Genomic DNA, 23635 nt, shown 5'->3' with positions numbered 1-23635 from the left:
TGAGGACCTCTTCTTTTTTTTTTCTTTCGGACTTAGTTTGATTGGCTGTGCTTTCATTCATCTAACAGGAAGTAAATAAACTCCAGGGCTCAGCGGTAAACAAAAGAGGGGCCAAAGGCACTGAGTGACTCAAAATACCAGTGCAGAGAAGCACAACTCAGTGGACACTGCTACTCGCTTCATTTCTTGGGGGTCACTTGCGGTACCCTGAGGTGATGACACAAGCTGGTATGTTTTTCTATACTTGAGAGGGAAATCAATACTTTTATTCAACAGGGATACATTGTATTGATTAAAAGTGACATTAAAGACATTTATAATGTTACAAATGTTATTGTCCTCATTTGTAAGTGTACAAAAAAATTATATTTAAAATAAATGCTTATATTCATCAAAGAATTCCCAATAAATGTGACACGATTTCCACAAAAAATATCAAGTAGCGCAGCTGTTTTCAACATTGATAATAATAAATGTTTCTTGAGCCACAAATCAGTATATTAAAATGATTTCTGAAGGATCATGTGGCGCTGAAGACTGGAGTAATGACTGCTAAAAATTCAGCTTTGCCATCACAGGAATAAAGTGCATATTAAAATATATTAAAATAACAGTTATTTGAAAAATTATAATAATATTTTACAATATTAAAATTTTTATTGTATTAATGACCAGATCAAATTCAGCTTTGGTGAGCATAAGAGATTTCTTTTAAAAACATTAAAAAAGTTTAACAATCCCAAATTTGCCCAGTTTGGCATTTCAAGTTTGTTTCATTTAAAAAATCCCACGAGGCTGTTCAGTGTTATGTTTGAATGAAAATGGTTCTATTATTATCCACTGTTATTAACATCACTCTTAAAGGGATAGTTCACCCATTAATTACTCACCCTCATGTCATTCCAAACCTGCAAGACCTTTGTTCATCTTCGGAACACAGATTAAGATATTTTTGATGAGAGTTTTCTGACCCTGCATACTGTAGACAGCAACGCAACTACCACATTCCCAGAAAGGTAGTAATGACATCATTAAAATAGTCCATGTGACATCAGTGGTTCAACCGTAATGTTATTAAGCTACAAGAATACTTTTTGTGTGCTAAAGAAAACAAAAATAACAACAATTTCTTCTCTTCTGTGTCAGTCTTCGACATGCATTCATGAGAGTACCACGACGTGTGTGCGGTGCTGCTGATGCAGGAGCCGGCATTCTAACGTAGAACGTCCATCTCTCATAGTTCATCATCTGTATATTCTTGTTCGAATAAGCAAGGCTGGGCAAATTGAAAGTCATCCTCTCTGTGTTGAAATCTTCAGACATGTTTACGAAGACTGTTTTATGTTCAGTGTGCATCATCTTCTGCTTGTAAACAAGGCGCAGCACATCCGGGATCAACGTCAGAACGCCAGCTCACATGGGCTATTTTAACGATGTCCTAACCACCTTTCTGGGCCTTGAACAGGTCAGTTACGTTGTTGTCTATGCAGGGTCAGAAAGCTCTTAGATTTCATCAAAAATATTTTAATTTGTGTTCCAAAGATGAACGAAGGTCTTACAGGTTTGGAACGACATGAGGGTAAGTAATTAATGACAGAATTTTCATTTTTGGGCGAACTATCCCTTTAATGAAGAGGTAAATCCTATGATAGGCCAAATCGTTGAACAAAAGTGTCCTTTGATCTGGCTCTGGGCAGCAGAAAGGTACAGCAGAAGGTTGCTCTAAATGTGGCTTTGTTAGTAATCTGACAGAATTACATGTGGTAAATGATGAACATCTGATTGTGTCTTTGCATGTCCATGCGGGTTTGTTGTTCATCCACTGGCATGCAATGATTGCCACAGGCCTTGTGTGCTGACACAAATTCCTGCACATCATAGTCATGTTTACTAAGCTATAATCAAGATGTTTGTTTCATGTTAATAGCTCCATTCCACTTTTTCTGTATTATGGCTGGTTTAGATTCTTTAACAGACAGTTGTTTATAGCAGTGGGTCTCATTTTTTGTCATGCTCCCCATTGAAACTGTTGGCAGTACTTTTTGTCGGTAGGCCTTAGGTGTTCTCTTAAGTTTTTCTGTTAAAAAATGAATTAAATTAATTAAATGATCATTTTAATGATTTAATTGATAAAGATGGCATTTCAAATATATGAAAAATATAGATCATAATACAAATATAGATAATAATAATATATTTAAAAATATATAATAATAAAAATATAATTATACTTTTTTTCATCAATGGAATGCAAAAAAGTAGCTGTATAAGGAATAAAAGGTTAGAGTATCAACATAAAAGTATATATACTACTTACATACGATTCCAAGTTTTCTGAAGTCATACAATAGCTCTGTGCGAGGAACAGAATTAATTTGGTCTTTTTTTTAAATTTTTTTTTTTTTACATAAGTGCAGCATAGTAAGTGCACTAGACAACATAAGGAGGAGGAGAAGAAGAAAGGTGCACATACTTCATTGGATTTTGTGTGCATCTTCTACACAGCTAATTTGAACATAAGGAAGTGCAGCCCACACTTTAAGAACCACTTCATTACAGATCAATTTGTGTCCTGAATAAAATAGAGCACCTTGTGGCACATCACATAAGCATGTATTAATTCTAATCTTGTAATGGCACGCATCACGTTCTTTCATCAGGGCAAACTTCTCTTTGATGCTGCCATTTTGTCTCCATCCTCCACGGCACTCGTTCCTTCCTCCTCTCATCCTCCCAGCAGGATGCACTCTCACACCCACGACTATGCTTTTGAGATGTTTCTTGGCTAGTGCAGAAGAGAGAAAGAGATTTCCTTTAGAAGTATGCCACTCTTTCTTTTTTAAAGTAAAAAACCCCACCGTATTTTCATAAATATTTCATCATGAGATCTCCCCAAGGTGGCTATGGAGATAAGCAGCCTTGAATACATTTGTAAGCCACATCACCTCACATTATCATGGCATGCAAGAGACGTGAAACTCTCTAAGGGTTTTTACATCTCATCAGTGAGACCTAAGACTAATATCTGTCAAGAGAAAGAAAGTGATTACAAATGCCCTTTTGGGGCATAAGTCTTCTGAAACGTTCTATGAAATAGCTGAAATGAAGGAAAGAATGAAATGTTATCAGGCTACGGCAATAAAGATCAATCTGATGCCAGGAACACACTGAAAATTTTATGTGCTAGCTCTGCTAATGTTTAAATTATTATCTAGCTGAAGGCAGTTGGCTAAATAATAACTAAACCCTCTTACTCGAAGACTGTCAGTTCGTCTCTGTGCATCCGAATCGCAATTAGTAAACATTTTCAAGTGAATTTAATTGAGAGGTCAGTGTAAAGTTACCCATGGAAAAGACCCTTTTATGGTGGCCATAACATTGTCAGGCAGCTATTTTCCATCTAGACAACAGGCATTCAAGAACATCTGTCCTAAACCTAAAAACGACAGTTTAAGATCAGGGGCGTTGCTAGGCAGGAAATTTGTCAACCGCTAGAGAATTTGAACTATCGTTTCTATTGCGGTTACACGCTCCGTCTCTGTGCATCCGAATCGCAATTAGTAAACATTTTCAAGTGAATTTAATTGAGAGGTCAGTGTAAAGTTACCCATGGAAAAGACCCTTTATGGTGGCCATAACATTGTCAGGCAGCTATTTTCCATCTAGACAACAGGCATTCAAGAACATCTGTCCTAAACCTAAATACGACAGTTTAAGATCAGGGGCGTTGCTAGGCAGGAAATTTGTCAACCGCTAGAGAATTTGAACTATCGTTTCTATTGCGGTTACACGACGTTGCTGTGCTATTTGGTCACAAAAACTTATCGTTTGCACACATTTTTAAGTGGTTTAAAAACAAATGATTTTAAGCCGTTAAAACTCAATCAGCAGTGAAAGAGAACTCATTTTGCTATGTGCGCACACTGAGAGACTGTTTCTGAGCCCTGTCAGAGAGGCACACATACATGAAGATAGGGCTCATATAGCGCGGGAGAAATGAACGAGTTATTTTTGCTGCTTTAGGCCTTGAATAGTTAAATACACAGACTTGTGTGTGTCAAAATTCTGGTATTTGCAAGTATCCTCGTAAACAGTAATTTAGGTATTTAAACAGCTTTCACTTAAAAAACACATGTGTAACAGTATATTGGATCCGGGCAGCTCTTAAAATGACAGCAGTCTTGTAATTAGTTTCTTGTCCTTATTTAATCACTGACTCTTTACTCGTCTTCAGTGAGCTTGAGGTTTTTTTTTGGTGATACTGACACTGGTGACAAGAATTATAAAATTTCTATGGTATCAAAAATTTTGATATCATAAAGACCTTATTTAAAGCAAAAACAACTACATTGTGATATATATTGTTACCGTGAAATAAAACTACTCATATCATCATATAAGATTTTGGTCATATCGCCCACCCCTAGACATCATCATTTTTTCTGATATTATTGATTTATTTTCAATCAAGTCATGTTTTTTCTTTCAGCAATCAGAGCGGGCGATGCCAGATTCGCAAATGAATTACTCATTTGATCTAATTGGTCTAACATGTTTACAAAAAGGTCAGTTCACCTTTTAGACAGTTCACTCATGCTCTGGATCATTTGCAGTGGTTTCTAATGTGATATTTTATGAGGAAACAAAACTTGCAAATGTCTTGTATCGTTTGTCAACGACAAAGCAGCTCTTTATTGCATGTGCAGCTTGTCAGTGACTCTGTACTGGCGGTAAAGATGATTTATATCAGTTTATATCTAAAACAGTATTAAAAAAAAGAATATAAAAATAAGGGCCCACTTTTTGTTGGGGATCTGAGCCTTTTTACTGATGAAAAGCTAGAAACACCCCTGTCAAAATTACATTTTAATACCATGTCAAAGCAGCACTCAAAGGACCTATTTACACTTGCCACTTTATGCATTTTCTCTGATCAGGCAGGTATCTGATTTGTTAAAACTGTTCCATTTACTCTTGGCCACATAAATGTGTCTCGCATCACCAAAAGCAACAGCCATGCATTGCATTTTATTTATTATCAGCTGATTTCAGGATCAAAGACTGCAACAGCTGAGAGAGCGTCAACCGCACTGCTGAGAGAATTTAGAGTTCACCACTTTTAATGAAGAAGACTGCATTTTGAGCTTCAGGAAGCGATGCTGAACAATGAGTTTCATTTGTGGCAGTTTGTGCAGCTGCTTGCTGAAGAGAGATGCTCATCTCCGGCAGGCCATGTCTGTGGAGAAGCATGTTGCAGTAGGTATTTGGCCCTTATTGTGTTGCAGTTTTGTAAATTGCATGTGGCTTCAAAAATCAGATGTGTTTACACTTGTCCAGTTGTGTCTGGAAATCTAAAATCACCTCCTGAAGTGGTTTGTGTGACTAGACTACAATCTGTCTCAATCACGTTTCGGAGGGCGTTTACACTTAGTCTATCTGATCAGGGAAAATGCATTAAGTGGCCAAGTGTAAATAGGCCTAAACAGTCATGCTCTCATCTCAATGGTTGTGTCTTCACTAGGTTTGATGTCATTGGTTCCCACATGTTACATGACTGACCACGTTCAAAAGCAGCATGTTTTTTTGGAACAGAAATATTTTGTAACATTATACATGCCATTACCGTCAGTTATGATCAATTTAATGTGTCCATGCTCAATAAAAGCATTCATTTCTTTAAAAATCTTACTGACCAAACTGCTGACAACTGTTTTTGAATATTTCTGAATATTTTCTACATATTCAGAATAATTTCTCATAATTTTACACATATTGTAATCGCAAACATGACATTATTCCTGTGGAAGACAAAATGGAGAAGTAAAAGAATAATTTTAGAACAAACTAGGCTAATACTAAGTCAATGCTAAGAATGTCCCAAATGTCTGCTAAGTCACCAAAGATTTCTGAGAGGGATTACTATTATTACATGGTTTACAGCCCTAACAGACATCCAAGAGAACTGCATGAATAAGAGGATTATGCTGTAAAAAATGCATATCAGAGAGATACATTTCCAAGGGCATTCTGCATTTTGTTCTTGTATCCTGTTTACTGCGCCAAAAGCCTCAGGGAGATGCGTAGAGAGCTAGCGCTGCCAGACGTCTCTTGTAAAAATATTTCTGAATATTTTCTACATATTCAGAATAATTTCTCATAATTTTACACATATTGTAATCGCAAACATGACATTATTCCTGTGGAAGACAAAATGGAGAAGTAAAAGAATAATTTTAGAACAAACTAGGCTAATACTAAGTCAATGCTAAGAATGTCCCAAATGTCTGCTAAGTCACCAAAGATTTCTGAGAGGCATTACTATTATTACATGGTTTACAGCCCTAACAGACATCCAAGAGAACTGCATGAATAAGAGGATTATACTGTAAAAAATGCATATCAGAGAGATACATTTCCAAGGGCATTCTGCATTTTGTTCTTGTATCCTGTTTACTGCGCCAAAAGCCTCAGGGAGATGCGTAGAGAGCTAGCGCTGCCAGACGTCTCTTGTAAACAAAGCTATCGGTGCTCAGCAACCAGACTGAGGCATAGAAACTGGCTAAACATGCTGTAAGAACTATATTAAAACACGACGGAGGAAAGACTCAGCTCAAGATGCAAAGTTCATTAAAAGATGAGTCTGCCCTTTCTGAATGACATCTTTCTGAATTTTGAAATCTCATAAATGTATCAAATTGAAGAAAAATTCTAGTTATTGGAATTTTAAATAAAGAAAATATATATACGGTACAGATGAAAAGTGATTAGATAACATGCACTACCATTAAATAGTGAGGGGTCTTATTTTATTAAGAAATTAATACTTTTATTCAACAAGGATGCATTAAATTGATCAAAAGTGACAGTAAAGACCGTTTCAAATAAATGCTGTTTTTTTAAACTTTATATTCAAAGAATCCTGCAACTATTACAGTTTCCACAAAATTACACAGCACAACTTTTCAACATTGCTAATAACAGTAATCGTTTCTTGAGCAGCAAATCACCATATTAGAATGAGTTCTAAAGGAAACATGTGACACTGAAAAATGTATTAATGACTGTTGAAAATTCAGATTTGCATCATAGGAATAAATTCCATTTGAAAATATATTAAAATAGAAACAGTTATTCTAAATTGTAATAATATTTCACAATATTACTGTTTTTAATCAAATAAATGCAGCCTTGGTGAGCATAAGAGACTTCTTTCAAAAATATTTTAAAAATCTTACCAACACCAAACTTTTGAATGGTAGCACATGCCAGCAATTGTTACAAATGTACTTGTTAACATAATGCCAAATTGCAAGTTTTAAGTCTCAAAGATGGAATTGTCAGAGGATTCTTAATTTTAACACTCACACTACAGCAAAAATACTCGTCAATCTTAATTCTTTTCTGTACACATATTGTTCACAATATACAGTCAAACCAAAATTTATTCAGACACCTTCAACATTTCTCACATTATCACAGTTTATTCACTATAGTTTAGAAAATGGTAATAAAATATGTCAAGAAGTCAGAGTTAAACTGTCAGAACAAATTCATCTTGATGAATGAATTTGGTTGAATAGCTGTCAGCTGTTAAATTAAGTACACAATTAGATAATACCAATTTAGCTCAACCAATTACCAAGCAATGCCTAATTTTATTCAGTCTGTGGTGTAAAAAGGTTGCATTAGCAATGAAAGAAAAACACTTAAGCAAACCATGGTCAAAGTGTCTGAATAAATTTTGGTCCCAAATTTTTATCAATTTTACTGCTAGTTCACTGTATGAAGAATTTTTGTGTATAATATGTCACAGTTTACTTTATTTTGATATCCTCACTTACATAAATGAACTATAATGTCCTGCACCCACTCGTAAAAAAGAAAAAAATCAAAACTTATATCTGGTGTCTGAATAATTCTTGGTTTGACTGTATAAGGTGACAACTGCTTTCAACAACCAAATTCACTCTTTTATGATTCATCTTATTAGATTTTATCTACACAGTACAGAGTCAAACTGAACAACTACTTTTAACACAGTGATATAATTACCACAATTACCATCACAACTCAACCGACACTCTCTTTTGGACGCTGATAGCTCATCTGAGATGCGTGTCTTTCTTCTCTTTGAGGTACTTGCAGTGAAAGCAAATCGCAAAGATGGAGGTACATGTCTTGTCTCATTTGCAAATTTTGATATGGTCTGTCTCACTCTATCAAAACTGCTTCCACCTGAGCCCTTCGGTGTAGAGGCAGCCTATATGTTAACGGTGGAGAAAGTGTACAGCAGCTTACACAAAATACTTATAAACAAAACAGTGGTTTATTAAAAACGGTCTAATCTGGTTAATTCACAAATTGCTAATTTGGTCAAACACAGCTAATGCCAGTGTAAGTACACGGTTTAAATTCTACCATCTTTGCACTTATTTTCAGATACAGTTCTTTAGCAAATCACTCTGGAGTCATAGAAACCTTATATCATGACTCCACTGACTGGCCGATGGCACCACAAGAACAAGCTCAATCCTAAACCCTTCACTAGCGACTAGCCTGAGCTGTGACATGTAAACATCTGTCGTTAGTGTCTCCATTATTTGAAAATCTTCAGTTGCAACTTGGTGACATTAGCCTGAGGTTTTTCACACTTGTAGCTTTCACACAGAGAAGAGGATCAGATGCGTTTCGAATATTCACAAGGTTTCAGAATCCCTCGAGACGTCTGCTGTCTATTTAACATGAGTGAACGAGCGTGTCACTTCTCACCACCCTAATGCCATGAAGCCAGTGTTCATGACTTTTCTCATCTACTCCCTGGTGCCTGGTTAGAGTCCCAGAGGGTTACAATCTGTACCTGAACATTAACAATAACAATCTGTTCAAGCAGATCCTCTGTAACCAAGGAGAGGGGAACCTGGAGAAAGACAGCAAGAAGAAAAAGGACGAGGAAGAAGTAGAGAAAAAACTAATATAAAAAAGAAAGTGGGGGTGGTACAAAAAGTACAGTTCCCTCTTTCAAGCCCAGTATTAATAAAAACGGCATTAAATGCATGAGAGCTCAAGCTGCAGTTGAAAACCCACACCAATCTCTTCACAGCATCTACGGGCTTAGACTGCAACAGAGCGGGACCTTTAGATTAATATATGAACAGCAATTTGGGTTGCCCTGTATTCTGATACTCGCTATGGAAGGTGAGTTTTTGTGTGTATATGAAATAAGAATGTACATGCATGATATAGAATATCCTCACATTATCACTGCTTTTGTCAGTTGCAGTGAAAAGGCAACAATATGTTCTGTGAACAAAAAGCCTTTCACAAACATTCAAAATACACACACAGCCAAAACTAAATAAAAGAAGAATCAGAATAAAGGATGCACAGTATATCAGTACAATATTGGCTACTGGCCAATATTGTCTGTTGCAATAATCAATATATCGACTTATCGCACAATATATGTACATGACCTTAATAATTTTTGGTGACGCAATATATTGCCCCTTATATTTATATAAAAATTAATGTCACCATGTTTTTTGTGCATACAGACATCTGACTGCTAAGTAGTGATTGTGCTTTTTAGCAATACAGTGCACCCTTAATTCACAGAGAAAAGAAGGTCAAGGAAAAATCTGCAGATGGAAAAATCTTCATACAAGTTATTTGTGAATTTTTCTTTTTTCTACTTGTTACTTTGCTTTTTTTTTTGTTAGAAAATGTTTATTTACTGTTTATTCAAGTTTTTAAGGTATCTAATATTTTGATACTTAATTTCCATGATCTAAATATTCTTACGAATTAAAAGTTTGTTGTCATTTGAACGTGTTTTGGCCTTCTTGCATTATTATGCTTTTATATTATGATTATATATTCAGTGACATAAAATGGTCTTAAAATGTCAATAATATTGTTTAATCGCAATTATTTCTGGGGCAATATATCGCACAACAAAAAGTTGTTATCGTGACAAGCCTACAATATTGTATAATTTTTAACTTATTGGCTGATATTCAACCATCTAATTCTTAATTAAGTTACTCTCTAAAAACACTAATAATTCTGTTACTGTTGCAAAATTAATATTTTTTCATACTGTACATTATAATGTTGTGATGCTTAAATTCACTTGTAGCAACTAAAACGATTGATTACACTAAAAAAAATGGTGTAGAAACAATTTTCACTCAGAAATTCATAGTAAATTTCACAAATAATTACAAAGAAATGGCAACATGAAAGTAGAAGAAAATGACATTGTATGATATTTTGTATTTTCTTGTAAAACATACTCCAATAATCTTTGTTTTACGTACCACTTCTAAAAACTATTTTTACAGTGTAGTTTATTCTGAAATTATTTAGACAAAATCTAGAATTTGAATATCATCCATTTATCAGATTTCAACCAACCTGAAACAAACAAAAAAATGCATCGTATTATTGGTTTCAGCCAGAATTTTAATATCAGTGCATCCCTAATCAGAGTTCCTGTAAAAGTGAATAAACCTATACAGCAATGACTGGAATGAAGTTAATGGAATCAACAGCCTTAATCCACTTAACTTTCTTGTATGTGCTCCATTTCTTATCGCAACATGAATCTTGCTTGTTTACATGTACACAGAAACATTTTCAGTTCCCCAGGAGACCTAAGTGACAATAACTCTGCCATAGTTCTCCACTGTCACTTCCTTGTGGGGAATTTTTATGGGAACAATGGCTACTGGGTGAAAAGGAAACACACTTGCGCACGAAAAGGAACTATACGACAGCATTCCTGGTCCAATGAAGAGCTTGAGACTGCTTTGAACCCAGTGTGACTTTCTTGTTCTTTATAGTTTTTTTGTTCTTCTTTTAATTGTTTAGAAAATCAGTCTTGGTCACTGAGATAAAAAAGTAGACACAGTGTATATAACACCTACTGTAGATCAACATTTTGGGTCCATCTGTTTAAATACACAAGGAGATCTAGTTCTCCAACAAGCCTCATATCTGTCAAAATTTATTTCTATAGATTTTAATGACATTCTGAATATTTGTAAAAGTAAAGAGTAGCATAATGGTGGCTATACTGATTTATACTCCATTGTATTCCAAAAACAATCATAACCTCAAACTATAACTTTACTATGCAAGCTTAAACTCATCCACATTCCTCGCCCACTGTTTATGTCCTTACAAACTAATTTATGAGTCAGCTGACCAGACTATGTGGCCTACTTACATACTGTTTTTGAAAAATGTATTAGTAGTATTTTTAGGTCCACATTCAAGGTTAATGAAGTAGGCTGCAGAAACGGTGCTGGTGATCAAATATGATTATTTTTGTGCACCCTTCATATCAAAGTCCTAAAGTGGATTGTGATGTTTTCCATTGGCTTGATTTGTTAAAAAAAACAAAAGAATGATCTCCCTTATCAACAGGAATCAGATTGTTCTGCCCCCATTAAATATAATATAATTAAACACTCAGTGAAGTGGCTTGACATGTTAACGTATTCCCATAACAATTGAATCTATAAAACTGCAGTGCAGAAATGGTAAACTGCTAAGACAGCGATTGAGACACTCTCTCTATGGACACACAGAATCAGGTAAACACAATCCCTGCTTAATACAAGCTTACTAATCATGGCAAAGCTGAAATAAAGATAAATAAGGGTCATGAAGGTGTTACTGATTAATACTGATTAGTTTCTATGCGGGTGTCTGTCTTTGTGTGTCCACAGTGGCTTTCTCTACTTTGGATTGAATTAATTGCACATTTCTGCAATTAAAAAAACTCATTAAACAAACAGCAAGAACAGAACACACAATGCTAGTCAGGCATATTGATTCTAATAAATGTTCAGGAACCACAACATTTTGCTGCGTAAACTTTCAACAACAGCATACTTAAAAAAAAAATAAATAAATAAAGAGTGATATACTACTGACATATATATCTGAAACTGCCTCAAGAAGATAAATGCTGCAAAGAGGCTAATTTCAGCTGGGAAATGCTAGCAAGTCACGTGACATCGCAATTACGTGCAGTCTCCCTCTTGCACTGTGAATTTATGGTAAACAGATATGCCAGGGCATACATTTTAATGAAGAAACATCCGCATCCGTAGTATTTGTACATTATACTCTAATACATGCTCTTAACTACAGCCCACATGGGATGAATGCTTGAAGCAGTGCTAAATTAGATCAAAGTTAATGGAAGAGATGAATGTGTGTGTGTGTGTGTGAATATATGGATTCAGATTTTATGTGTGTGGGCCAAGTTTTGCCTACAAAGAGTAAAACCTGAAATCACCTGCATTTTGGGAAGCAGCCAACTGTCCTTATGAGGTAAACAGCTCGACCGTTCAATCGTTTGAGGTCAGTGTACTCTTTTAAATAAATTAATATTTTTATTCAGCAAGGACACATTAAACCGATCAAAACTGACAGTAAAGATACTTACAATGTTACAAAAGATTTCTATTTCAAATAAATGCTGTTCACTTGAACTATTTATTCATCAAATCCTGAAAAGGCTCAAAGATTCATTAGATATAAAAGACCAAAATTCTGATTAAAATCAGAATTGGACTGTTTCAATAATGTGTTCTGGCAAGTCTTTATCCTGATTCTGCAGTGTACAACTGATTTTCTGAATAAGGACATTTTAATCTACCAAACAAAACACCAAACTATATGAAATCTATGTGACTGATACAAGAAATGAGGAGAGGAAGCATCTCTAAAATTACAGCTAGAGAATAGTGAATATCAAATTTCTCTCTTATTATTCTCTCTTGTTATTCCCTTATCATTTCACATTCTCTTTTGTATCTCTCCTCTTTTATATCACCTTTGCTCATTTGATCTTTTCTTTCTCATTATTGTACACCAGTATCGCTCTCATTTATAATGTAGCCTATATAATCCTATCAGCCATCTCTCTCTGCTCATAAAGAACCGCTCTGGTTACGTACCTCTGTTTAGAGCCACCCTCTCCTCTTTTCCCAGTCGGGATGCCCTCTCACCCTTTCAACAGCACAGCAACTCCCTGACCTCATGCCCATGACATTCTAGTGTTACCGGGAAATGTCCCAGCATGCTTACTTTCTGTTAACCAGTTATCCAAGGCCACTTGCAGACGTCACCTCATAAGGAGTATTTGTTGCCTCAGTTTTGGTTAAAGGGGTCACATCATGAGGAATCAAATCTTGTAAGAAAGAACAAAGAATTCAATGTACTTTGAAAGCTAATTTAACTTCAGATCACAGAACTTTCCAAACAGACCCGTTATTAAAACAAAAACAAAGTTCAAAAACTTTTTCCATGGCATCAGAAACCCAAAACATAATTTGCATTTACACATCAACAATCAACTATTGATCAGATAACTGCCCACAGAGTCTCAGCGATAACCAAGATTAATAATAGGTAATAAAGAGGAAGTAGATTAGATACTCCTCAACTGAAAAAAGTGAAATAAAATATGTGAAATCCAAACCAGTGTTAATTTCGTTGATGAATAATTTGTCATAATTTTCATCAATGACATTTTTTTCACCGACGACAACGAGATGATAAACTAAAACTCCTTTTGAATGACAAAAACTATGACGAAAATGTATTGACATTTTCGTCAACTAATAAAAACGAGACGAAAATGTTAGAGAGGGATGATTTGGGAAGAGATTCATTCAGAACGAATCTGCTGGGTGGTTCGGAGGTTAGATGCGTACATATGAACCGGTGTAGCAGTCGATTCTGTTCCCCTCTGGAATTTGTGTTCCCCCTCGGGTTGCCAGGTCTGTGTAATAAACCCGACCAAATAGTTAATCAAACATTGCCCCAAAGTAGCATCTGACGACGCAAGAGAGAACTCAATTCGGTCCAGTTTTCTGAGAGCAGACACTGAAGTGTGCATACACAGAAAGCGCGTCTCACAGCGCGCGAGTACTCTATTTGCATCCATTGCAGCTGTGCATTCGGTTTTAAAGGGACAGCAGCCTAATTTACTTGCTATAGAAAAACTTTAGTAGCCCTAAAGATTAATCTAAATTTATTTATAGAAATAAATATGTCTGCTTGAAAGAATGAAGAATATGGTAAACAAGTTGCTATAAAGAATGCATAATTAGCCTATATAACTATTGTTATTTAATTAAAAAGAAGACCATGTTCTTGTTCTTTTGAGAAGTGGTTTTATTTAATTTTAACAAAGGCATGTTGTGTTTCTCCGATCACAAATGCAGACATGGTTTTATGTTTACGCAGCGAGATGCAATGCGTAAAAAGACCGTATAAGTCATTATAATCCTTAATTATGTCCCCACTAGATGCATTCTTTTTAGCAACATCATATGACCCCTTTAATATCAAACCTATAACGAATTTGGACATTTTAGAGAAATGCTTAATTGCATTTGCATTACGCTGTAACTAAACCCATTAGATTTTAGCCGACTAAATTTACTGTAGATTTAGTCGACTAAAATCGTATGATATTTAGTCGACTAAAACTAGACTAAAACTAAAAACAATTCAGATGACTAAAATATGACTAAAACTAAATCAAAATTTGCTGTCAAAAATTTAAACTTTCTGTCTGTATGTGGCACCTGCTGTTCTACATATGCTTCTGAGAATCCCAACATTAGGAAAGAGCTGTTGAACTTTATTTTTAACAGGGTTTCTGACTGTTACAATCGGTCCTTAACAGTTTGAACAGCACATTTCAGCACAGAATGGTTTGTAAATCTGTCACTTTGCAAAGACATTGTTGTTGAAGGATGGAGCCATTCAAACTCTATCTGACCCAAACCCACAGCTTGTGGCAGAAAGCGTGGAAATGATGAATGAAAAAGCAAATTCACTCTCTGACAGTAGGCAGGGAATGTATGTAAAAAGCAGAAATACAGCGGTATTGCACTTAAATATTTTCATATTTTAATTTGGACTAAAAAAAGGCAACCAATAAAAGGTATATATATGTCGAAAATGTCTTGATGCTTTATTATTATTATTATTTATAGTTGTGTTCTTTATCACTTTATACATTTTATTTTTTAAAGTTTTTATTATTTAAAAAAAGTTATTAAACTTGGTAAGGAGGACAACACTAATGTTTATCTCTTCAACCTGTTTTTGTAATGTAATTCAGTACTATTATAATACTGCACACTGGGAAGCAAGTTGCAAGAAATAATTGTGATATACCTAGTAATGACCAACCCTATCCAACTTGGTCCATCTCCAATTATGATAAAAAGAAAAAACTTTTGGATGGAACAACAGCATGTTGAATGGTCAGAGTCTTTCCAAAGGCTTCTTCATCTAGCCTCAATAGCCTCATTGCCTTGGCTAAAAGTGGTTGTATAATCAAGGGCCTTATAGCTCAGGATCACTGCCAGTCTTTCATTGCTCTCTCTCTCTCTCTCTCAGTTTAGGCCTTTGTTTCCCTCTCCAGAGAGAGAAATCCAACCCACACAACATGCTGGATAGAGAAAGTAACGGTGTGTGTAGCTCTTCTAAAAATAAGTATTTCATTCAGAGGCTACAGCAATTCCACTTTCCTCTTAACAACGCTGCAGAACAGAACACCTGAAGGGTTTGCCGTTTGACATCCCATAATGCCATGCTAACATGAGGCAGCGGAGGAAAACGCTCACTGGAGTTTAAATGTAAATGCAACCGTCACATTAGCAGCAGGAAGTTTAGTTATGACAGTGCAAATCTGCAGCTCTCCAGAGAGGCTTACCATCAACACTTACACAAACACCACTAATAGGCTACACAAATACAGCGACACAACAACATATTTGGACACGAAGACGCACTTAATATATGACTTTAATTGCACTGATAACACAATATCAAACCAAGCTGCATCTGTAAACAAATACTAGAGCTTTTCTCATAATTATGGATTTATAATTTTATAAAGCATTTTTGCAATTACTTTTAACCAAATTTTCTTAAAGGTAATTTTTTGAGATTGTATGAAGTCAGTTCTCTTCAAGTTATAATGCAAGGCAAATATAATGGCTATTCCCTATTATAATTGTCTATATATAGCTCAGTATGGTTTCTAGGTTAGTGTTATGTCACGTTAAGACAGCTATGATTTATCTGTCGAGAAGCCAACATATGACCTGGTCATCATTATGTAATCAGTCTTGGAGATTCCCACACTACAGATGTCTATAGCCAGACTGTCAATGTAGCTCAATGGTCACAAACAGCTTGAAATCCTCTTAAAGTGGTCGTGTGAATCAGCTGCTAAAGCACACCAAAGGTGACAGAGTGTGTGTGGGTGTGTGTGTGTCTATCTACAGCGCAGGAGGGCAAGATTTAGAGCAGCTACAAGCCCTGCAGTGCTTAAGCACATCCAGACAGGAGCGTATCAGCAGCAGTGCCCAGCTCTCAGATAAGGGACTACTACATGCTGCAAATAACCCTTTTGGGGTGACATGCTTGTAACGACTAAGCCTGGACAACAGCTAAGCTGTTAGTACATCCAGACAGAATCTGCATAGATTTATGCTTGTAACGACTAAGACTGGACAACAGCTAAGCTGTTAGTGCATCCAGACAGAATCTGCATAGATTTTTTTTTTAAACATATTCTGTGATGATATGGGGTGGAAAACTGCAGGAGTCTGTTGAATGTGTTTAAACATGGTTAAATGTGTCAAACAGATCATGGCCCGGTTTCACAGACAGGACTTAGACTAAACCAGGATTAGGCCAATTAAAGTAATTTTTATTAACATACCTTAGAAAAAACATTACTGGTGTGCATTTTGAGACAAAACAAAGGCACTGATGTATTTTAAGATTTAAGATCAGTGCAGAATTGAAACAGCTCAGAATTATATTATGGGACAAGGCTTAAACCTTAAGGCTTAAGATTTAAATCACCTATTTTTACATGTAGATTACCTTTGGCATCATCTATAGCGTTCACAAAGTAATTTTAAAAATCTAAATTATTAACGTATTTTTTGTAAACTGCATGTATAATATTCATTTTTTATTCAGTACAAATTCAATACTTAAATATTTTATCCTACTAACAAGCATAAGCAAAGATCTGACTCTGGAGGAAAAAAAATCCAAACTTTATACACATTTTTAAAAAATTGTCCAGGTGACTGAAATATGAAAATGAAAAATTGGCCATGTAGAGATAATAAAATTTTTGTCTGATATGATAAGCTGATAATTGTTTTCATGTTATGGCTGTTATAAATGACCAATATTAAACGACCATTGACCAATACTAAAATTCTATACAATTTTGTCTAAATAGATTCGAAAAAGAACACTAAAACTAAAAGTTCTAAATGCTTCAAAAAAGTGAATCACTTTTTTTTATGTAATTTCTAAGATTTTTAAAAGTAGGCTAACTATATACATATCTATAGATGAATTAAGGCAAAGGTAATCTAAATGTAAAAATAGGTGGAATGAGCATGCACAAATATGCAATACTGAACAACAGCAACCAACCAATCAATCAATTAATAAAAAATGCACTAATATTGACTTATATCCAATATGCTACTGATAAGCCCACAACACTTCAAGAAACAGCCAAAACTCAACACAAGACTATCATGCATATTTTACTTGGCAGGAAAAATGTTTTATTAAGAATATTACTTGAATAATATTAGGATTTCAGCTTATTTGGATAATGCTGGTAGCTCATGGGCCTCATGTTGGGTTGAAGATGCCCCAGGAAATCCAGTGACATGTGCCTGACCCAGGAGCACCACAGTCATGCTGGAGTCATGAGAACACTTGAGCAATACAGCAAGACAAATAACACACTCCCAACATCTCCAGCTTCCTCCTCAAACATCAATAATACTCACTGCATTCAAATACGTGCAAGATATTTCACAGCTGCTCATAAAATACCAATCATATCCTGGGACACAGCTATTTTACAGTGCATTTTTAATGTAAGGATATGGTTTATTAAAAAAATCCTTATTTTGAATATCCCTCTATTCTCTTCTAATGGATTTATGTTCAAGTCACAAGTTGCACATCAGAACTGAACAAATTATAAGTAATGACTGCTCATTGCTTTTTTTAAGCCATCTCTAAAAATAACAGCACCAGCCTTTAAATAGAACTCCTTTGAGGAGTTTTAGACATGAATATGTAACAGAGGGCTTGTTGAGTGGAGTCAAGGAGGAGAAAGAATGGAGGTCAAGCAGAGTGAGATAACTGGGGTAAGAAAAAAGGGAAAGAGAGCAACAGAGAGAGGAAAAAGTGCAATTTCTCATTTCCCCTCAGCCTCAGTGTGGCGTAACTGTCTCTAGAGATGCAGTTGCACCAAAGGGGAGCATAGCAAGCTGGCAGCCCACAGATATGCCACTCAGGATGCCATCTGCGATCAACACTGGTGCTCCATCCTTCAGCAGCCCTGCTGGCACAGATCTGAACCCATTCAATGTGGCAGACATGGATATCAGACTTATGGTGTTAAATTTACATGTATAATATTGCACTTACACTATATTAAATTACATAATTCTCAAAATCTCTCAACTTTCACCTACTTCCTGGCATGAAAATCTGTATAATAGTCTTGGTTGTCCTGTGCTTAAACAAGGATCTGTTAAGATTCACTAAAGCACTGCACTTCTCTCAGAAAGCGTTGGATACCCGCACCTCATTTAACACTACAGCATTCAGACATATGTAGGCCAATGGGAGAAACTCTCTCCCATTGAAACACACTCACTAGGATACAGTTATGTTGCCCTGGCAACTGCTTCCACTGCATATGTCTTCCTCAGATGGACTGAGTCAGTTCATCACCTGGATTGCTAGTTTTGGGTTCTGTTGTATATTCTGAGATGGACCGTGAGGGTGTTCATATTACAACAGCTCTCTAACAGGATTTATAATTGATTACTTATACACTAAATGTCCTTCAAAAGTTGCTCACCAAGGCTATATTTATTTAATTCAAAATGCTGAAAAACTTATATTGTTAAATATTATTACATTTTAAAATAACTGCTTTCTACTTAAATATATTTTAAAATGTAATGTTTTCTGTGATGGCAAAGCTGAATTTTCAGCAACCATTACTCAAGTTTTTAGTGTCACATGACCCTTCAGAAATCATCATAATATGCTGATTTGGTGCTCAAACATTTCTTATTATTATCAATAAAAACAGTTGTACTGCTTAATATTTTTGTGGAAACTGTGATACATTTTTCAGGATTCTTTGATTAATAAAAAGTTAAAATAAAAGATTGATTTTAAAATAGATTTGTAACATTATAACTATTATTAATGCATCCTTGCTGAATAAATTGTTATTCAAATAAAAAGAAATTAAATATTACTGACTCAAAACTTTGAATGGTAGTGTATGTTATAAAAATACTTGATCCTATCCCTACTTATTATGCAAATACAACCAACTAAAAGTAATCCATTCAGTGGTTATATAAAACATTGCTCTGGAATTTGAGCATCCTGAAACAGCAATACTGGCTCAACCAATGGTGCGATTTTGGAGCATGAATATCTGTTTGTGCAACCAGTGGCAGACGGGGCAGATGGGGGAATATTTGAGAAATCTGTACAAAAATGCTAGTGGTGATGCTAGTGCTTCAGAAATCATACACTTCATACACACAGAGAGAGACCAAAGGTGGCAGTCAGGACAGCCAGGTCAGTGTCTGAGAACAAAGAGCTCCTAAGTGCTCTCAAATATATTTCCTGGCAATATAACTGTGAAACTAGAGACCTTCAAACTGAGCAATTAATAGGCTATTACCAAACCATCGTCCCCCAGCGCGCTTTGATCTTACGAGTAGTTTCGTAGGTCTAAAGACACTGTTTCTTTTGAAGGAGACAGGGGGTTACCATCACACACCAGTGTCCTTACTTTCACTTGTCAAAGTCCATTCAGATTTAAGGATCAAAGGATTTGAGCATGTCTGACCAGCCTTCTTAAATCAGTTCGCGGAAAACGGCCTGAAAAATCCATGCTATGAAATGACTTCCAAGACTGGCACAAACATATGTAGTTCCAGAGAACAAATCAAGCAGAATCTGAGTTATGGCGAGACTGTCGCAGCTGTCTTTTTCTTGCAAATCAAACGCAGTGGGCTGAATTATCATACTGGAGGCCTGTCAGAGAGCTTTTATCATTCTAATTAATTTGCTGAAAGGCTACAGCTGTGGCTATTTTTATTTGAGAATGAAGGAGAAAAAAAGAAAAAGGGGAGAAAATAAAACAAAACGCCGTTAGTGCCGCATGCATTCAGAAGACGAATGCACGGATGATTTAGACCTACTGCTAGAGGGGGATCATCACTAGATGAGAAACGAGCAAGCTGCAGAAAAACAAAGGATTTATAACCATTGGAAACAGAAGAGTACATACATAGCAGAATGTATAAGATGACAAGTACAACAGCAAAATATCAGCTGTTCCCAACCTCGAACCTAGAGGACCACCAATAGTACACATTTTTGGATGTCTACCTAATCGAACACCTGATGCAACTCAGCTCTATATTAAGGTTCTCCACAATCTGAAATGGGTGTGTACGATTGGGATTCCTCCAGGAACCGGGTTATATCCACCTGTGGCAGGCTGGAAAATACAAGAAGAGCAACATATGGCATTCCAGATTAGCGTTTTAGCTCATTAGGACAGTGACTCACAGGATCACAATCTTAATCTCAGGTGGAGAATACAACAGACCAACCTTATTCAACCCCTCACACCTTCTAACCCACCACTGAGACATCACAGGTGGCACCTCTCACACCTGAAGCATCTACCTGCTCATGATATGGTAGATGCAGTTGAAGAAACTGCAAAAATTGGGGTAGACTATATAAAAGACTATTGACTATTGAACTCGATTCAAATTATTAATCAAGATTAGGGAAATCTGAGATTTGAGGTTTCTTGTGGTGCTCAGAAGTTCAAGAACATCACAAGACTGAGCTCACCTTCAGGAAACGGGTTGGGCTGAACCACATAGAGGAAAGCGTGCATCATATTAAATAAAATCCCAGTGGCCCCAGGCTCGTAATAGGCGACAGTATCGTAAACTCCGGAGGGGACGAAGCCGAAATCCAAAATTGTCCGCGCTGGAGCAGCTGGAGTACCGGACTGCCTGTCCTGGAGTTCCCCGGACGTCAAGCCCCAGCACAGAAAAATCAGTCCCGTTTTCCACAGCATGATTAGTTCTGGTGCTGAAGCAATTCCAGGTGATAGAAGTGGAGGAAATTCTGGGTGTACTATGAGGGACAGTTTCTGTGATTTCTCAAGTCCTGCTGTCCGGAGAGCGATTCATGTTGATCATGGTCCCCCCACGGCGAGCGGCTCCTGCAGGTTCACGGTGCGGCCGGTCAGTCAAGATGCCCCGCGATAATAACGCGGCTGGTGAGCGTGAGCCACTGAGGTGTAGGTACTGCGTGCGCATCCCCTCCCCGTGTGTTAACGGTCTCCTCTCCGGAGCTTCCCTCGGTGCTCCGCCCGTCGGCTACAGATGAGCGACGAAGTGATTTAAGATAGGCTGTTCTCAATCATCCACTTTACCACTTCTAGACTAGATTCTGAAGACTGGTGAAAAAGTGACGGATTTTAAACACCGTTTGTCCATAATGATTAATTTTGAGTTCAAAAGTGTAATATTTGATAGGCTAATGAGAAAAATATATATATATATTTAGATTTTTCATGGCAGCGTGTTTTCAAACTAAGTGACTAGTGAATTGTTTTCAAATATGTAAAGTAGCCTATATTCCCGAAAAAAAAAAAAAAAAATGAGTGTAACCGTAATGATAGGCTATTACAACTTTGGTTTGACATTTTCTTTTTAAAAATCCTGGGAATATTTATAGGTGTTGAGTAGGCTAATTATATACCATTCCTCAGTTGTAACTTTTTTTGGGGGCAAAGGATTTAATAAATTTAATAATTATTATTAAAAAATTAATAATAAAATATTAATACATTTTGTGGTATTAGGTGGTTTATCTCACTTTAACTAAAGAATTTAGATCAAAATGCTCTAATGCCTAACAACAACGGCAGTGTTATATTTCGGTGCACTGTTTCTCTTTTTTTTTCTTGGTAAACATAGCTGAACCAAAATGGCATTGTGGACACCTGACACTTTGCTTTACTACTGCAGAAGATCTTATTTAGGCTATTTTGGTTTTGAGCATTAACACGTATTAAGAACTTGGTGGAAGCTAGTTGTCATGGTAAATTCTCCAAGGTTTTATTACTTTGACCATTCCTTGTAAACATGTTTATTTTATCTGGTGGATTGAACAGGTGGAACATCATTGACAAACTAACATCCATCATTATAATGTTAAAGGTTGAGTAGAACATCATTCTGGATCAGCATCTTTCGTTGGTCCTGGAACAAATGTTCCTGTCAAACAAACACAGTTCTACTGCAAACTATTAAGCTACCTCTAAAATGATAGGGAAATTGACAGGGTTGATAAAAATATTGTTCAAGCCCTAAAATCAGATTTTTATTTATAGGAATATTGGTGAAATCAGTCTCCAGAGTCATAGCAGGGGAGAATATGAGATGCTGTTACATAAGCAACACACGTGGGGGATTTTCATTTCAAACATTTGGATTTTATCTACTCATTCAGCTTTTCATGTATTAGCCAACAAGTTCACCCACTGAGTGGGCTCACATCTCTTACAACACGACTCATTTTTTTCTGATTTTATTAAGACATCAAAGGCATTAAAACAAACAAGAGCACAAAGTACTTTGTGTATTTCATTCATATGCACAGCTTAAATACACAGAGAGACTCTATATTACACTAATGTCATCGTCTAATTTAATTTGACATTATTGATATACATTGCAGTTATCGTCCATAACTGTTGTCACTTTTTACTTTGCAAGTCCACAAGGCCAATGGAAGTCTATCTACAGCAAAAGTCCTTTCATTTTAAACCAGGCATGTTATTCCTTCACTATATTCTGGGAAACAACTGCTTAATTCATAAAGAATGTGAGGGAGGTTCAGAATGTTGTGTGTACATGATATCAGAGCAAGACTTCACTTGATTAAATTCTCTTTCTAGCTGTGGATTAAAGGATTCTGTGAAGAATGCAATGGCTGCAGAATGTTCTGTGTGTCAGACATTGTTGAACAAAGACAAAATCCAACAGTGTCAAAACCCCGACGGCCTGTTTGGACAAGAAATTATTCTTTTACGAAATGGCAAGCAGGACAATGACAGATTACCATGGTCACATCAGAGGGCAACCACACTGGTTAGTCCTGCAAAATACTCTCAACAACAAATACATTGAGATATATAACACACCATTAACGATATCTACTACTGAAATTTTACTTAAGAGTAAAATTTCTAAAGGATTTCTTTATTCTAAATGGTCATACAGTTGCCTTAGAAACAACCTACTGCTCTACCTCCTCCGTGCTTACTGTATGTCTTAGCGTCAAGTAGCTACCTGCTATCTGGAGGTCTTGATGGAGAAGGACAGTGAGGTTTGTGGTGGGAGTAGGGGAGGTAAACATTACCTCATACACATGGAAATGGAGATGGAGGCGGCTGAGGGCGGATTTACTAGCC

General features: G+C 36.2%; 1 protein-coding gene across 13 annotated transcripts in view; it reads right to left on the bottom strand.

Annotated features, from left to right (window-relative positions):
- The window catches only part of LOC107756467 (prominin-1-A), a 58421-nt gene extending 36860 nt beyond the window's left edge, over positions 1–21561 (bottom strand). For all 13 annotated transcript variants that reach the window (XM_016573592.1, XM_016573597.1, XM_016573598.1 and 10 more), the window contains exon 1: positions 20998–21561. In XM_016573592.1, the coding sequence (XP_016429078.1) occupies positions 20998–21229 (232 nt within the window). In that variant the 5' untranslated portion in view covers positions 21230–21561. The remainder of the gene's footprint in view (positions 1–20997) is intronic.
- Positions 21562–23635: the final 2074 nt, after the last annotated feature.

Source organism: Sinocyclocheilus rhinocerous, unplaced genomic scaffold, assembly GCF_001515625.1.
Source record: "Sinocyclocheilus rhinocerous isolate Xijiao unplaced genomic scaffold, SAMN03320098_v1.1 scaffold111, whole genome shotgun sequence".
In the NCBI taxonomy this organism is placed as follows: domain Eukaryota; kingdom Metazoa; phylum Chordata; class Actinopteri; order Cypriniformes; family Cyprinidae; genus Sinocyclocheilus; species Sinocyclocheilus rhinocerous.
This window is presented reverse-complemented; position numbering and strand designations above follow the sequence as displayed.